At 33.4% G+C, this 19,075-nt stretch overlaps 1 protein-coding gene across 7 annotated transcripts in view; it reads right to left on the reverse strand.

The window, feature by feature from the left end:
- Positions 1 to 2,341: 2,341 nt before the first annotated feature.
- Positions 2,342 to 19,075, reverse strand: part of Senp6 (SUMO specific peptidase 6) — a 115,211-nt gene continuing 98,477 nt past the window's right edge. For 6 of the 7 annotated variants that reach the window (XM_048800132.1, XM_048800175.1, XM_048800103.1 and 3 more), the window contains 6 exons: positions 17,585 to 18,015; positions 12,165 to 12,268; positions 9,764 to 9,852; positions 8,389 to 8,457; positions 8,135 to 8,285; positions 2,342 to 5,225 (listed from right to left, as the gene is read on the reverse strand). In XM_048800132.1, coding sequence (XP_048656089.1) covers positions 5,016 to 5,225; positions 8,135 to 8,285; positions 8,389 to 8,457; positions 9,764 to 9,852; positions 12,165 to 12,268; positions 17,585 to 18,015 — 1,054 coding nt within the window. In that variant the 3' untranslated portion in view covers positions 2,342 to 5,015. The remainder of the gene's footprint in view (positions 5,226 to 8,134; positions 8,286 to 8,388; positions 8,458 to 9,763; positions 9,853 to 12,164; positions 12,269 to 17,584; positions 18,016 to 19,075) is intronic. The other variant, XM_048800279.1, reaches the window with a different exon arrangement.

Raw genomic sequence — 19,075 nt, forward strand, 5'->3', positions numbered from 1 at the left:
CTCTGCTGTTAGCATGTATAATGCTAATTAAGTTTGAATAATTTTTCAGTTACTGGAGAAGTTTAAAATATCAGAAGTGTATTGATATTTTGTAGCTTTTTTTGCAGATTTCTTCAGGAAAAAATGTTTGTAAAGATCATCTATTGCAGTTTAATTCTAAAGGAATAGAGGATGAAAGAGATTTGATGATCTTGTAAAAGATTAGTTATCACTAATTCATTTTTCACCTACAAGTATAAAAGAATTAATTTGTAAATATTTTCATCATGGTTAAGGAAAAACACTTACCATAAAGCTTCATTTCACCAAGACACTAGTCACTTATTTTTAGATTTCCAAACCATATACCCAATTATTAATAAAAGGCTAACAAAGGAACCAAAACAAAAAACTAAAATGAGTTTAAAAGGCATCTTCTCTTGCAGTTCAGTTTGGACAGCTCAAAGTTAACTTTGTCTCCTGATTGGTAGTATTTATAAGGAAGTTGAGTTCAAGAGAAAGGTAAATATGGCCAATTCTACAGTATTCTACAGTATAGTATGACTGTTTTGTATTTTCCTCTTATTTAATATATCTGCACATTAGCATATTAAAAGCTCTAAGAAGCCATGTAAGAAAACCCACTTAACTTGGTTTAAACTGTTTCCAGCTTACTTGAATCTATTATCTATGAAAGCTAGTTATTAAATACACTTTTGAGAATTGCATTGACACCTCAAAATTCTACTAAAGATTAAACAAAAATCAAAATTTTGCTTTTCATAGTCCCATGGTTCCTAGTGACCTATGCTTTAAGATTTCACAAACCGGGCTGGGGATGTGGCTCAAGCCATAGCGCGCTCGCCTGGCATGCGCGGGGCACTGGGTTCGATCCTCAGCACCACACAAAAATCAAATAAAGATGTTGTGTCCACCGAAAACTGAAAAATAAATATTAAAAAATTCTCTCAAAAACCATCCATTTGGTGATTCACCCAAGAATATTATCAAGAGTGATGGGCACTTGGGTTAGGGATGTAGCTCATTTGTTGAGCTCTTGCCAAGCATGTTGGGCTTTGGATTCAATCCCCAGAGCTGTCAAAAAAAAAAACAAAAACAACAAAACAAAACAGAAAAAACAAAGTGACTCTAGTACTTCATCATTTGCAGAATTTACTTTCTTCCTTTTAAAAATCAGGACTTTTGCCAGTCAAGGCTTGGTAACAATTTAATGACTTCATCAATCAGATTTTCAATGAAAATTGTATGTGTGTCGGGGGTGTAGAGATAAAGGATCTGAGGGAAAGAAATACAAAGCTTCATTATTTTTGGAACCATAAATTTGAAAGTTAGCAGGGACATAGATCCTTTCAAATTAGTGGCTTGCTGCAGTTGGGTACCGGAAATACCTGGGAAATTCATGATACCAATGGGATTGAGACCTGGGCATGTGTTGTATGAAAAGCTTCCCCCATGAGTTTCATGCATATTTCTACATAAAAATACTGGTTTTGGACACTGCCCTCCTCATTGTAATCATATGCAACAAGGACTATTTAACTGTAATTGTTTTCAATAAAAATAAAATCCTCGTGCTGGGGATGTGGCTCAAGCGGTAGTGCGCTCGCCTGGCATGCATGCGGCCCGGGTTCGATCCTCAGCACCACATACAAAACAAAGATGTTGTGTCCGCCGATAACTAAAAAATAAATATTAAAATTCTCTCTCTCTCTCTCTCTCTAAAAATAAATAAATAAGTAAAATAAAATAAAATCTTCTATGCTTTTAACTTTTCTGTTTTACACCAGGGGTCTACGGCATCTTTCTTGTGAGTCCACTGCACCTTGATTTCCTTAACAGTAATTGAGAAGTCTGCCATTATTCCTTGATCTAGTTAATTCAGATGATAGGGCCAGTTTTTTTCCTAGTTTCACAGTGGTCAACTGATTCTTCCCATATTGGAAAACTTAAGTTTTGGAATAGCAGTTTTCATGACCCCTTTTCTTCTTCCTGAGAGTAAGAAAATTACAAATACACCTGAAACTCCTTTTGGAGTATTTCAGCACTTTTTTCCCCTTTTAAAACAGATAACACTTCCCAGTGCAGTCTGGTTTTCTTTGTACATTTGGTTGTCATATTGGTGAAACATTGATATCTGCTTGACAGGCTGGATATGCCCTCACAATAATCTCAATTTCCATTTGTCTCTAGAATAATCTGTAGAGCAGCTTTGATACCTGTGTCTGTTCTAGACACAGAGCACCACACAGCCTCATCTCTGTAAGCTACTGTTTTTTCTGACCAAGTTATTCTCTTCCACTGTAACATTCCCATAACTTTACTATACCAACTCTTGATCATATTACATATTAAAATATATTCTTTATTATTTCCAGTGAATTATCTGAGACTTTCAAGTACATTTTTAATTTTTAGGAAATTAAAACTGTTATTCTTTTTACATTACATCTTATAGTCTTCAGAGATCATGAATGGTTTTTTAAAAAAAATACTGAATTTATTTTGGTGACTTAAAACAAGATGTAATTTATGTAACCATTTTGTGTTTTAAAGTAAAACCTCCTACATTTAATTAAGAGTTTGAGTACAGGTTACTGTGCAAACAAAAGCTAACTATTCTAGGCTTAAATGAACTTGAAATAATGATTAAGTTTTCAACTGTCTGAAGTAGGTACAGCAACATTAAAGGGAAGGGACTAGTTAAACATCACTTTTGCTCCTAAAGTATCAAGAGCTAAGATACATACAAATTTTATGGCAAGTAATCTAAAACTCTTCTAAAAATGATTAACTGTTATTCTATCCCACAAGAAAACCAATACAACAGATCTATCTAATTAGTTAAGACACCAGATACTCGTCATGCAGTTTCAGTGTCTAGTAGCAAACCTCTAGACCTTAAAGTTGTTTCACAATTTCTAAATACTTATTAATCACATTTTAAAAGGCTGATATCCACTCTAAACTACATATAGAAGGTACCAGAGTACATAATTATTAAGTGCAACCTGACAGCCTCCAAAGATTTCAATATATATGCAATATATAATGCATTACTTTCAAAAATAAAATTTCACACAGGGTGGGACAAATACCAAATATCTGAGTACTCTTACCTCTAGGTAGTTGACATACATCAATCTATATTTTTCATATTAAAATTAAAATACTGATAAGAGTTGGCCCAAGGGACAAGTTATAATTTTAGTTTATCAAAAATTATCTGTAAAATGTAACCACTTGAAATTAAAAGAAAAAAAAAAACCACTTTAGAATAGCTTCTCTCTCTCTCTCTCTCTCTTTCTTTCGAGATAGAATCTATGTTGCCCAGGTTGATCTTGATCTCTCAGGCTCAAGTGATCTTCATTTCTAGCCTTCAGAACAGATGCAATTATAGGCATGTGCCACCACATCCAGCCCCTGGGATAGTTTTTTTCAGTACCATCAAATTCTAGCAAAATACAGTTCATTGAAAAAACTTAGGTATTAGTTTTTAAAAAGATGTTCTGCTTTTTTGTCTTCGCTTTGCTAGAGATCCAAAAGCATTTTGCTGTACAACTCTTGCTTTTCATAACTGAATTAATTATCTAACCATTAGAACTAAGTTATTACTAAAAACCCTCTAAACTGTTTATCACCATACCAGAGCCAGCCAAGTTAAAAATAAAATAATTACTGACAATAGAAATGGCCTTTTAAAAATTATTATTTTTGTTATACTTGCATTTAAAAATTCATTCCTCATTTAACAAAAAATGACTTAAAATATATATTTCAAGTCTCATCTGGAAAGAATGTATATGATTTCATTTGAAAAATAATGAAGTTTCTACAAATATATGCAAGCTCTATATGAGTTGCAAATGTATCATCAGAATCTTCACATTTTAGTATTTTTATTTTTTTGGTGCTGGGGATTCAACTCAGTGCCCTCACATGAGCTAAGTATGCACTCTACCACTGAGCTATATTCCTAGACCCATATTTTAGCATTTCAAAGGGAGATTTTTGCTGCATTATGTGATTAAAGACCGTACTTTTACATGTAAAAATAATTTGCACTGAAAAACTCAAGCAAAAGTCTGATACTTTATCAAAATAAGATCAAAATGAGCAATAAAAAATAGCAAAAGTTGTTACAAAAAATAGCAATTCCTATTTAAATTCCTGTTTATGCAGATTAAAAATGTTTATCAATTAACTACATCACACAGATTGCAGCATATTTGAAGATATAATATAGAAAGGTAACATGGGATATTTGAAATTCAAGCTGCACTTATCAAATAGTTTCAACCTGAGTCTTTGATGTCTTCAAAAATCCATTTGATAATAATGTATGCTAGTTATTTTTTGGTAGTATAATTCAAGGGTAGTTTTCTTTAAGTTACTCAATGCTGTTTATTCCTAAGTATGTGAAAATTATATATAAATATTTACTACACTTTTGGTTTTTCATAACACATGAGAGTGTATGAATTGAAAAGCTGTTACTTTTTTCCTGTTGTACAAGTATATAAAGATGTTTTCTTAATTGAAAGTACCTTAGATTTAATATTATTTTCACATTTTGAGTTATTTTAGAACAAATATAAAAGGTAAAAAGATTATCATAGATACTTAACTATTCCCATAAAATAAATCAAACCCACTGAAGGAACTATACAAGTTCACTAAAGAATGTATCAGATTAATCATTTCCTCCTATAAATATTTTTTTATTTATTTTGTGTTTAGAAGTTGCAGTTTTAAGTACTATTAACAGAAAATACATAACAAAAGCTTCCTAACAAGTGAAAAAAATAATTATAAATGCTGGAAAAATTGGCTTCATTAACATATTTACAGACTTTTACTTAATACATACTCCTTTGGAAATTAATTATATGACATTTATACAAGCATTAACATCTCCAAATCACTCTGAGTAGTGAGTACTTCAGTTCTTTACTGTCTGTCCCCAAAATTGAAAGTCATTTTATTTCTGAAAGCCACAAGCAACAATTGTCTTCTGGTCAATCTGAGACACTGTTGACATACTGTTCTGTTCTTTCACCTAAAGATGCTTCTGTTGAGGAACTGTCCTTAGGCTGTTTCTTCTCTTTACTCTGATCTTCTTGCAGCTTCAGAATTATATTTCGAATTTCTTCTCTTTTTGTTCTCATTCTTGGGGGAGGAAACCAGTTTGATAAATTCATAGGTAGCTCAAAATTTAGTATGGGATTCTGAAAATCAAAGATTAAGTGTCTATTAGAAAATTATAATCAATAACATTTTAGCTTCAATTACAAAAACAGTCCAAAGTTAAAAATGAAAATATCAATTGAAGTTGATTTCCATGCATGTCTAAGTTTGTCCAGATGGACCCAACTACTGTGTATGACCAACCATAAAGATCTTAAAAAAAAAAAAATTCATTCTTAATATAGGCATATTCAGATTCATATACATATATTAAGAAATTATGTACATCATAAATTTGTATCTAGTACAAATAAAAGGAATGATTTTTAAAAAAAGAAAGTATCAATATATATTTATTCATTACCTATCATATGCCAGGCAATATGCTGGGTACCAGAACTGTAAGATAATTTCTGTGTATATAGATCTTATAGTCTTGATTAAAGGCTGGCAAACTACAACCACTAAGCCAAATTCTGCATATCCATTATTTTAGTAAAGTTTTTTTTTTTTTTTCTTTTCTTTTTGGCAATGCTGGATACCAAACACAGGGCCTCCCCCTCATGCATGACAGGCAAGTGCTCTACCACTGAGTGACATCCCTAGCCCATGTTTTATTAGAATACAAACACATAATCTCATTCATATATGGTGTATGGGTGTAGAACTTAGAGTAGCAGAGTGGCAACAGAGATCGTATGGCTATATAGCCTAAAAAAAATACTTAACTTTCTTGTCCTTTATAAAAAGGTTTGTCAGCCCCAGGCCAGACAGAAAGATAATTCAATGGTGAATACGACAAATATTACGACATAAGTATACAACACTATGAGAATAAATATCTAAGGGCTAATACTATTCTAGGAGAGTAAACCTGAAGAACAAGTAAACATTAGCCAGTCAAGAAAAGACAGAAGCAATAGTGAAGAGTATTCCAGTAAGAAATGTGTATTACAGCTTAGAGAAAAGAAAGGACAAGACACAAAATGAAAAACTGAGTAACTTTCTGCTGGCTGATATATAGAACGCTAGAATGACAATGCTCAGAAAATGAGGCTAAAGCTTAGATAGATACTAGATCATACAGGTCATTTGAAACTTGTTGGTCTTTAACTCAAAAGCAAGAAGAAGCCACTGAAATATTTAAGGCAGGACTGGAGAGAAGGAAAATACTCATTTGTGAAAGAACCATGGAGGCTGAGTGAAGCTCCAACAACCTTACAAATCTGCATCTTTGAGCGCTGTGCTTAGCTGTATCCTGAGCATTTCAGCTCTTTTTGGAAGCCTGGATGAAGCCATTGGATTACGAAACAATTTACTTGGAATGAACAGTGAACATTTTTGCTTTTATAAAGAAACACTAGCATGTATCTGGCTTTTTTTTTTTTTTCATGGTAATTTTAGGGCACACTCTTGAATGCAATAAAGCTGTGGTTGGATAAGGTTGAGTTGGTGCTATCTCAGAGGTATAGAGGAGTCAAGCAACCGCTGTAACGAACAACGCCAGAGTCTCAGGGTTAGAGGGAATCTTATAACTGACTTATGCCTCTCAAGCATAAGAGAATGGATCATGCTGAAGGGGTATGGGGACACCAGGTATTCACTCTACCCTGGAGATGTGGTAGACCCTGGAAGCTGGGAGGCTTCTGTGACCCCTCTCTAGATGATAGTTCCTGAGGGAGAAAACTCTTTAGAATGGCTGCTTCACAATGGTTGTATGAACCCTTCTAGTGAATTTAGAGCACTTGTCATTATAAAATAGAAGTACAGGCAGTGAAGGGAAGATATTAGTAATAATAACAATATAATCATCATGGTGGCTACTAAAAAAAGTAACATGATTAGATTTGGGTTTTTGAAAACAATTATGAAAAAGAGAAGGCAGAAAGAATGGGAATATGAAACAGAAGAATGGGAATCAATACAGAAGCCTTCAAGAGTGGTGCTAGCACACTGGACTTGGAAAGAAACAGCAGGGACAAGGTAATGAATGCATTGATATCTAAGAGACAGTATTTTGTGACTCATCCACTGGACAGTGGGTGAAGAACTAAGGGGTCAAGATAACTAAGGAATATCTAAGGGAGAAATGTATGGTACTATTACTCTGAAGTTAAAGGAAGAGAGTGAAAAATTAATGGTCAACAATGTTAAATGGTTATGGGAAGTAAAGAACAATTTTAACATAAGGGTAAGGATAATGCCAGATATCAGAGATCTGAGGAACAAGTATGAAATGGAGACAGTAAATACAATTATTTTTCAAGAAATATATCTGTGTCCTGGTGTGGTGGTGCATTTCTGTAATCCTATCAGCTTAGGAAGCTGAGACACGAGGATTGCAAGTTCAAAGCCAGCTTTAGCAAGTTAGTGAGACCACGTATCTAAATAAAAAATAAAAAGGGCTGTGGATGTGGCTCAGTGGTTGGTTCAATCTCTGGTACAAAAAAAAAAAAAAAAAAAAAAAATCTGTGATGGGGAGAAATGAGACAGTAGGAACTACAGGAGAGATTAGTTAAGGTGGAAAGAACCAGTGGACAGGACAGGTTGATCAGCACTGGATTTGGTGACCTGTATGTCTTTTAAAAGTGTTCCAGTTAGTACTGGGCATGGTGGAACATTCCTAAAATTCCAGCAACAGAAGGAAGGGGATTCCAAGTTTGAGGCCAGCCTGAGCCACTGAAGGAGAGCCAGTCTCAAAATTTAAATAGGGCTGGGGATGTAGCTCAATGGTAGAGTGCCTCTAGCTTTGATTCCCTGTATTGCAAAGAATTTTTTTAAAAGTTCTCCAATTGTTAAGTTTTTCCTTCCTGGAATAATTTTTGAAACCACAGTTTTCAAACTCTAAAACAGTTGCTCACTATACAAAATAGTTGTTCATTATACAAAAAATAAAGTCAAATACACATTTCATTACCAATTATGTCAGATCCAAAAAACTAAAACTCACCTCGAAAAAGCTCTCTACATACTGTAATACATATACACCACAATCACTAAAGTTGTTTTGCTGTGGTACTTTTGGATTAGAGCCTTTCATAACATCTTTAGAAAAACTTCTTTTGCTTCCTTTTTTAACTTCCCATTCCACTTCTAAATACCTGCAATAATGCATATGCAATAAATTATACACATATAAATATACAAACTGCCTCATCTCTAACAGAATACAAAACAAAGTGTGAGGTGCAATTTTGAACTTACTCTCTTAGAATTTTGACAACATTTGACCGAGAAGGGCCTCTGAGTGAATCCATAAGTAGGATACAAGGTCTGCAGAGTACAAATGACCAAAAATTGAATATTTCACAATGTTACAAAAGCATAAAAAGACTAATAGCATATTAACATAAAATTTTAAAAACTTCAGAATTTACTTGTTTACCTCAGTAAATACCAGAAGAAAAATAAACTTTAGAGATACAAGCAGCCTAGTAATTAGGTATTGATGGTTATAGTAAACATTGAGTTGTAAAATATTAATGTAACCCTTGGTTATAAATATGTTACACTAAATTTCCATAGTTGATTCCTAATAATACTTTAAAAATTTAGCAGAAAAACAAAAGTATGAAAATTTGAACATTCACTCCACTTAAAAAAAACAAAAACAAAAAAACCCAGTGGGGCCATGTGAAAGTAGAAGGAAAATAACCCCATTAAAAAAAAAATAAGGCCTATTACAAATATTAAAGACATTTAACTATCACATAAAAGCAACAGTTTAGGGTGTGTGTGTGTGTGTGTGTGTGTGTGTGTATGTTTTAAGATTCTACCATAGAACACTTAATTCAAATCCAATTTTCAAAGAACTTCAATTCTATACAGCTATGTTGTAAACCCAAGTAAGTACATGAAGTGCCAAATGTCCTGAAATAATAAGATCTAGACCAATCTTAGCTAAATTTTTTTGGGGGGGATCTGGAGTAGACTTTCTTACTGTGTGTGCTAAGGTTTTAACCCACAGCCTCAAGCATACTAAACCACATGCTCTACTCCTGAGCTACATCCCCTTGTCCTGAGGGGACTACCAGAGGTATCTATCTGTGTTTACTTTTGTAAATTAAGTTTGCTTTTCAAAGTCTCCTATAAACAAAGTCAAAGGAGATAAAGTCTAGAAATAATTAAATTTGGGATCTCTGGAGAGACTTCAAAACACACATGTACTTCTGAAAACTAACAGTGATTTACTCTCATTTGGGGTTCCTATATGAAATGTATCCCTTAGTGCTGATGTGACTCACTCCACGGCCCCGATGTAGGAGTTACGGAACCAGTGTAAACTCCAAACCTGTGTTAACTGTTTTGACATGTGTTTTCTGCTCCAAAACACAGTATACTAAAAAGAATAATGGTTAACCATTGAGACATATATGTATATCCATAGATGAAGAGTTTAGAAAAATGGGCAAATGGGGGACTGAAATAATTACTCATTCTCCCTTCCTTTATCCCTGGTGGCACACCCCACTTTTCCTCAATGATCCTGACAGCATTTGTGAATTATACTTAAATATTTGTTTAAGCAAAAACTATTTAAATAACATCATATAGTTTACAAGACATAGTTATTGCTTACTGTTTACAGATAGTAGGCTTTAAATGCCACTGTCCTATTTCTGAATTGCAATTGTCATCAGCAAGGAATCCATCATCACTGCTATCATCCTATAAAAGACAGCATACTATTAGTACTTAAAATATGGATTTCAAATTAGGGATGCTCAACCTGTATATATTGGGAAAAAAAACATCTACAGTCATTCGTTGTTAACCAAGGGACATCACAAAAAAAAAAAAAAAGTGTTTTCTTGATTCTATTTCTCTAATTACTAGAGATATTGAACATTTTTTCATATATTTGTTGACTGTATATCTTCTTCTGAGACATGTATGTTCAGCTCCTTAGCCCATTTATTGATTGGGTTGTTTGATTTTTTGGTATTAAGTTTTTTGAGTTCCTTTATATATTCTGGAAATTAGTGCTCTATCTGATGTGCATGTAACAAAAATTTGATCCCAAAATGTAGGCTCTCAATTCACCTCACTGATAGTTTCTTTTGTTGAGAAGGAACTTTTTTAGTTTGAATCCATCCCATTTATTGATTTATGATTTCATTTCTTGCACTTTAGGAGTACTCTAAGATTTCATCTCACTCCGGTCAGAATGGCAATTATCAAGAATAAAAACAACAATAAGTGTTGGTGAGGATGTGGGGGGAAAGGCACACTCATATATTGCTGGTGGGACTGCAAACTGGTGCAGCTAGGAAAGCAGTATGGAGATTCCTTAGAAAACTTGGAATGGAATCACCATTTGACCCAGCTATCCCACCCCTTGCTCTATACCCAAAGGACTTAAAAACAGCATACTACAGTGACATAGCTACATCAATGTTCATAGCAGCACAATTCACAATAGCTAAATTGGGGAACCAACCTAGATGCCCTTCCATAGATGAATGAATAAAGCAACTATGGTATTTATACATAATGGAATAGTACTCAGCAATAAAAGAGAATATAAAATTATGGCATTTGCAGGTAAATGAATGGAGCTGGAGAACATCATGCTAAGTGAAGTAAGCCAATCCCCAAAAACCAAAGGCCAAATGTTTTTTCTGTTAAGGAGATGTTAATCCATAATGGGGGTCGGAGAGCAAGCATGGGATGAGTGGAAGAATTTTGGATGGGGCAAAGGTGAGAGCAGGAGGGGCATGGGAGTAGGAAAGATGGTGGAATGAGGTGGACATCATTACCCTAGGTACACGTATAACTGCATGAATGATGTGACCCTACTTTTGGTACAATCAGAGAAGTCAAAAATTGTGCTCCATTTGTGTACAATGAATCAAAGAGCAATCTGCTGTCATGTATAACTGATTAGAACAAATAAGTTAAAATAATAACTTTAAAAAATGCAAAAAAAAGTGCTTTCTTGGTTTGCTAGTAGTAGATTAAGCAAAAAGAAAAAAATAGTACAGTATGAAGCAATCTTTACTTTTATGTAAACAAAGTTTGTCCTAACAACTAGAGAAAGGTCAAAAAAATAAATAATAATTGGCTGTAGGGTGCTTATGATTTTTTAATATAAGGTTCTATTTAATTGAAACTATAAAATAGTTTCAAAAACACACTTCTTGGGGCTGGGTATATAGCTCAGTTGGTAGACTGCTTGCCTCACATGCACAAAGCCCTGGGTTCAATCCCTAGCACCACAAACAAAACAAAACAACAACAACAACAAAAATAAATAAATAAAATAAAACCATACACTTCTTAATATTCATAATGGATATTAGAATTCACTTATGTTCTGCTCTTGTCAAGATACATATACATTAAATTAAAAGAAAAAAATCACTGGAGACACTTCAGAGAGATAATATTTCTATGCTCACATACTACATAATTGAAAATTTAAACATTTTCCTATTGAATGTCAAGTTTCTACAAAGTATGACCCAAAAATTCTTTGAAAGAGGAAGTAGGGTAGAAGGTGTTAGCTGGGTTTTGGTAAGAGAAATAAAACATTTTTTTGGTGGCACTGGGGATTGCTTAAATCCAATGGCACTCTACCACTGAACCATATCCCCAACTTATTACTCTCTATATTAATTTATATAGAGACAAGGTCTCATTAAGTTACTAAGGCTGGTTTTCAGCTGTGATCCTCCTGCCTTGTCCCCCAGAGTTGCTGGGATTACTGGTGTATGCCACCATGCCCAGGTGAGAATTAATTTTATATTAAAACTTTCAGAGGTCATGTTAGGGTCAGCCCAGATCAGAGTGGCAAGACAACAGCAGTACTAATACATTTATCCTGGGAACCTTTGACTTGAAACCTAAATTTGTGTTTGGAGCTATGACCCAAATTTCAGAAGCCATGATGAGATTTTACTGGTTGAAGGACCTGCTTACATGATCCTAAAGAAAAATTTTAGATAAAACAGAATATTTTTCCAGGCTTTCAGTTTTACCTGATTATCTTGATCTTCTGAGAAGTCAATTAGTTCATCTTCAAGCATTTTACTACCTTCAGCTGATTCATCACCATAGCTTAGTCTGATTTTGCTTAAGCCATCTGTATCAACAAGAAACATATATTAAAAAAGATCATCATGCCTATAATTAATAAAATATAATGCTAAAATTAATGCTCATAGTTAATCAATGATATAGTAGTTCAATGATATAATAGTTAAGGATATAAAATCTATTTTATCATGTAATCTCACAAAAAAAGCAAGTTATTTTAATTGACATATCAATTACCAAATTGTTTCTACTACTTAGACCCTGAAACTCATTAAAATTTAAAAACTAGGTATCAGTTATGATTAAACGTACACATACTTAAAATACATAATGAATGAATATATGTAGATAAACATTGTTGTATTAGGTAGTCCAGATATTTTAAACTCATAATAGAAGTTACAACAATCTGAAAATAATATAAATGCTAAATAACAAAACCAGCAAACTTTAGAACACAAAATAATGTTAATTTTAAAATTAAAACTGTGAAAATATAAATTATACAATAAATGTAAAAAAATTGATTAAAATAAAGCACCACAAAAAAAGTAGTTATTCATAGAGAAAAGCTACAATGACTACTTTAATGGGTGCTTTTGTTCCAAGAAACTAAATCATTAAATCAACTCTTTTGCTGACTGAAAAAAAAATTATTTACATAAAACATTTCAAAGAAATGTAAGATGTAGATGAAAGCAATTAAGCCCAAGTCAGGGATTTTAATACCAAATATATCAATATTGTTTAATTCAGAGCACAGCATTTACAAAATTTAGAAAGCATGACTTCTAGGTTATTTTAGATAAAGTTTATTTTAGTATAAGTTTAGTTTTCATATAAGGGGTCAAAATAGTAATATAAAAATGTTGGGAAGGAAGCAAAATGAAATGTACTCCTGAAAAGACACAAAAGTCTAAATATTATTAAATATACACATACCTAAAATATTATGATCAGTTATTATTAAAATAACTATTCAAACATAATGGTAAACCATTTTGTTATACAAACCATAATCTCCTCATCTTATCTTTTTCAAAACTGCATTTTTATGTTTGTTTAAAGTTAAAACACCTTTATTTGAATAACATTTGCCCAAAATTTGCCCAATTAAGAATCAGTAAATCACAATCAGGTTAGTATTATTAATCAGGTTATTAGCAGCAAGTCATTCTTATCTACAGAAACTGTGGTCATATGAATATTTACCTTACATCAATTAAATTGTATGTGCATTTCAAAAACAAAATAAATTAAATAATTCATTTAATTCCCTCCTTTATTACTGTCAATAAACAAATGACCTGGAATAAATAAATGGTAGCAATTCAATCAGTTTTTCTTTTTTTGGTACCAGGGATTGAACCCAGCAGCACTTAACCATTGAGACACATCCCCAACCCATTTTTGTTCCCATATTTTTTACTTTTTGACAGGGTCTTGCCAAGTTGTTCAGGATCTCACTGAGTTGCTGAGGCTGAATTTGAACTCAGAAATCTGCCTGAGCCTCCCTAGCTCCTGGGATTACAGGCATGTGCCACCATGCTGGGCTCAATCAATCTTTCTATCAATAAATGTAAGTTCCTGAGAGTTTCTCATAGTGAGACCATCTGAAGATGATTTTGAGTCTCAAGTTTAAACACATTTCATGTACCCTAGCAAGTTAACTATTTCATATGGTGCCCAACTGAAAAAATAGCAAGTGCTTTTCACACACTGACTTAAAAATCCTAATATCTGGGATTAGATATAATTCCATTTACATACAACTGCACTTTGTCTAACATTAGTAGTCAATACTGGTAACTATGTCTTTGATAGCTAAAATTATGTTAAAACGGTCTAAAATACACAATTTAAATCCTGATTAATATGCTATCATTGTATATAGGACAGACTGCTTAAGCATCCTTTCTGAGGTGGTTGGCAAAGGCACATCTAAAGAGCACTCTTATTTAATGTACTTTTGGGTAATGATGCATTGGAAACATCTGATTAAAACTATAGAACCTCATTACCCAAGTGTGCAGAGACCCACTTTAGAGCACTATTTCAAACTGTGGGACACTATCAATCCCGGACTAAAGCAAGCACTAAGAAAATAGTACAGGTGTTATCACAAATACAAAAATGAAAAATCAATATTCTGTGAAACACTTGTTTCATAAGCCTTTGATTGGGGATATAACTCAGTGGAAGAACACTCACCTAGCATATGTGAGGCCTTGGATTCAATCCCCTACACCACAAGAGTGAAAAAACAAAAAAGACGAAACTCTCTACCCTTCAGCTATCATTTGCCTCTCCCCACATTCCCGCCTCCCTCCCATGAAGATATAATTGGTGTCAGTGCACATATACTGAAAACAAAACAAATGCATTAACTATAATTAAAAAATGAATGGGATAAACAGATATTAATACATGACACATACTTTAATTTTGGTCCTCATTAGAATTTTTTATGCTATTCACTCAAATTTTAACTGGCTATTCAACTTGAGCAGAACTTTAATTTGTAGGAGAGGGCACTAGGAATCTGTGGAGTTTGTGTATTAAAAAGCCCTAAGCTTTATTTACATTGCTCTTTAATTCATTTCACATTAAAGTATTTTTGGTTAACTCATCAAAGGAATACCTTCTCTTGTGTTCCTTTCTTAAGAGGATCCTTGCTGAGGATCAAGCCCATGGGTTTGTACTTAACCACTAAAATATTTCCCCTGGCTTCTATTTTTAATAGTGCTGAAATAAAATTCATATAACTTTCAATCACTTAATGCATATAATCCAGTGTTTTTCATAGTTAGCCCTCTGTATCCACGGGTTCTCTGTTGATTCAACTAATTATAGATCAAAAATATTTAAAAATATTTTTACTGTACATGTATGGATTTTTTTTCCTTGTCATTATTCTCTAAATACAGTATAACAACTATGTACACAACATTTATATTGTATTACATAATGTAATTCAACATACTTACTGTAGTAAAGTATACTTTAAGAGATGCTCTAAAGTATATGGGAGTAAGTGCACAACTTGTATGCAAATATGCCACTTCATTTAAAGGACTTGAGATTCCATAGATTTGGGTGTACTTGGGGGAAAGCAAGAAGATCGGTAACCAATTCTCCATGGATACCAGAGGATAACTATATATTCATACATTTGTACAAGTATCATTGCAATCAATGCTGCCAACCCTACCCCTGCATCGCTACAGAATAAATCCAGGGCCTCAGGCATGCAAGGCAGGCACTCTACCCCTGAGTTACATGTCCAATCCCTACAATCAAGTTTAAAACCTCAAAAAGAAAAAAACCCAGTACTCAATAGCTTTCCTTTACCATTGCCACATTCCTGTCCTTGACTACTACCAAAAAAAAAAAAAAAAAAAAAAAAAAAGTCCTAAGCAGTCAATGTCTATGCTACAGATTTTCCTGTTCTGGAGATTTCAAATAAATGAGTAGTTTTATCCTCAAGTATTAAACCACTGAAATTGAAAAATAATAGGCAAGCATTTTGCCTACTTTTATTCTATTTCCTGACTAATGAAATAAGACTGGAAAATGAGCTAGAAAAGTATTTATCTGCTTGGCCTCTGTTGAAGTTTCCTGCATGTTTTCCTTTTCTGCTTCTTCTCTCTCAAAGGTAAACTACTCCAGAGTTGAAATCAACTTTATGCAGCTTAGTAGGCCCAACAAATCAAAATATTCTTACAAGAGCTCAACAAAAATTTCTGACTCACAAAATAATACAAGCTGGTAGAAGTACCAAGAGTATGTTCAGCACTCATAATTTTCAACATGTTCTTTCTGAATCAACATAATTTCTTCTATGGCCTATTCCACATATTTTTTCCCATCCAAACAAAATATATTAAATCTATTTTCATTTTAATAAATCTGCAAGGCACACACTATATCATATTATGGGTTTTATGGAACAGACTTACAAATCTTTTTTAAATTGACACATAGCACTTGTACATATTCTTAGGATTCTACACATTTTTGTAGCTCAATGGTAAAGTAAAGCATTTTCCTCACATGCATAAGGCCTTGAGTTTGTTCACCAGGACTAAAAAAAGATTTGTATATATTTATAGGATAACATGTGATATGTTGATAGAGGTATACTTTTTGTAGTGTTTAAATTAAGATATAGAATGGACTCTTGTGCATTGGAAAGAAAATTATATAACTGACTTAATACAAAATATAAGAATTTAAAGAGAATTTTTAGATTCTTATGAGAGAAGCTAGAAATATGCAACTAACTCAAGGATAAGAAAATCAATTTATTAGAGATGATGAGAAATAAAAAGGTAGAAGTTGGGGTTGGGGGTATAGCTCAGTGGCAGAGCACTTGCCTAGCATGTTTGATCAAACTTTCCAGGTTTAATCCCTAGCACTTTAACAAACAAACAAAAGCAGAAGTTGGAGTGGTGCCCCTCTTCCTATTTAAAATAGTAAAGAATGAAGAATGAAGCTTCAATAGCTTACAGGAGAAAAACTTTAATCTTCTTTCTTTCTTTTTGGTACTGGGGATTGAATCCAGGGGTGCTTAATCCCTGAGCTACATCCCAACCCTTTTTAAATATTTTATTAGACAGGGTCTCACTGAGTCATTAAGCCCCTGTAAGTTGCTGAGGCTGGCTTTGAACTCATGATCCTCCTGCTACAACTTCCCGAGCTGCTGGGATCATAGGCATGCACCCAGCTAAAGCTTTAATTTTTGCTTCTGGCCACTTGTACTCAATTCACCAGTCTGTAAATTGAGAATAATGAATTTATTAGCTTTATAGATCTAGGACTATACAACTACTGTTTATTTTGAATACAGAAAATCTCCTATGAAATTTCATAAGTGGAAAAATAAAAACCTTGAACAGGTTGAGTAACCCTTATCTGAAATGTTTGGAACCAGAATTACACACAGCCTGAAGGTAATTTTATACAACATTTAATATATCTGCATTTTAACTGGAACCATCACAAGATCAGGTATAGAAATTTTCCATTTGTTGTATAATGTTTCAGATTTTGAAGCACTTATGATTTCAGACTAGGGATACGTAACCTATTCTACAATTTCAAAACTGCACTTGTAGAGGAAAAGGGAGGAGAATGACTATTAAAGAAGCACAAGGAGATTTTCTGGAGTGATGAAAAGGTTTTAAATTTTGGCTGTGGTAGTGATTATATGACTATACAATCACACAGCTCAAGCTATACTGATACAATGAGTGAATGTTATTCTAAGTGTAATATATATCAATAAACAGGACTTTTAAAAATCTGATTGTTTAATCCTATTCTGGATTCTTTCATTCTTTCAGAACACAGAAATACATACCTGGATGATGCACAGAACTCAAACATTCATTCTGTAGGCCATTCTCATTTTTAGTCCTATCAACTACTTTCTGGCATGCAGATTCTCCTTTATTGGATTCTTCATTTTCACTTGCAGTATGATTTATTTTTTTCACACTACATTTCACACTGCATATGTTTCTCCGATAACAAGGGTCACTTTCTTCCTGTCCAGCACTTGAATCAGTTACAGCTAGGCAATGTTTTTTATTTAGCATCTTCTTAATTACAGGCTTGGCAGAAGAGTTTTGTGAACAACTGTCCATTTCACTGGCAGAAGGAGAAGAAATACAACTATCTTCTATAGTTGAACTTTTTTGTATGACTGCATTTTCATGGTAATGAGGATTAGGTTCATACTTTGGTTTTTCCAAACCAGGGAAACACACAACAGCCAAAAACCAGTGTGCGCTGTAAAAAACAAATGAAACTACTAAATATGTTATTAGAAAAGTTTATTATATTCGGTAGTAAATACCAATTAAATGTTTTTTTCTAAAGCTTTTGTGAACAAATGTAACAATGCTAATTTTTTTCAATTCTCAAATCATTTATACCTGTTTTCATGTGTATGTATGATCACTGTTAACAATACAATGTCTATTCAAAAATAACACAAATTTTTATTAAAACCATGTAGCCTAATATATATATATATATATATATTTTTTTTTTTTTTTTTTTTTGAGGGGGATAACAAGGATTGAAGTCAGGGGCACTTGACCACTGAGCCACATGCCCAGCCCCATTTTGTATTTTATTTAGAGACAGGGTCTCACTGAGTTCCTTAGCACCTCGCATTTGCTGAGGCTGGTTTTGAACTTGCGATCCTTATATCTCAGCCTCCTGAGCTGCTGGGATTACGGGTATGTATCACTGTGCCTGGCACTGAATTCACTTTTTTTTGTTTGTTTTTTAGTTGTACATGGACAAAATATTTTTATTTATTTTTATGCGGTGCTGAGGATCGAACCCAGTGCCTCGCATACATAAGGCACGCGCTGTAATGCTGAGCTATAGCCCCAGCCCCTGAATTCACTTTTAAACAATCTTCTGATCTGCTTCTTGTTTTTAAAATGAAAAATTCCTTTTAAAAACCTTTCATCAGGCTGGGGTTGTGGCTCAGTGGTAGAGTGGTTGCCTCTCATATGTGAGGCATTGGGTTCGATCCTTAGTACCACATAAAAATAAACAAACAAGGGGCTGGGGTTGTGGCTCAGCGGTAGAGCACTTGCCTAGCATGTGCGAGGCCCTGGATTCGATCCTCAGCACCACATAAAAATAAATAAATAAATAAAGGTATTATGTCCAACTACAACTAAAAAATAAAAATATTAAAAAATAAACATTATTGTGTCCATTTAAAAATTTTTTATCATGTCTGTTTTTATTATTAATAAGTAGGAAGGAAAATATGTATATGAATAATCCTTTGTTTCATGCTATATTGAAATGTATCTACTCTAGTCAT

This window comes from Marmota marmota, unplaced genomic scaffold, assembly GCF_001458135.2.
Source record: "Marmota marmota marmota unplaced genomic scaffold, marMar, whole genome shotgun sequence".
NCBI classification, from domain to species: Eukaryota; Metazoa; Chordata; class Mammalia; order Rodentia; family Sciuridae; genus Marmota; species Marmota marmota.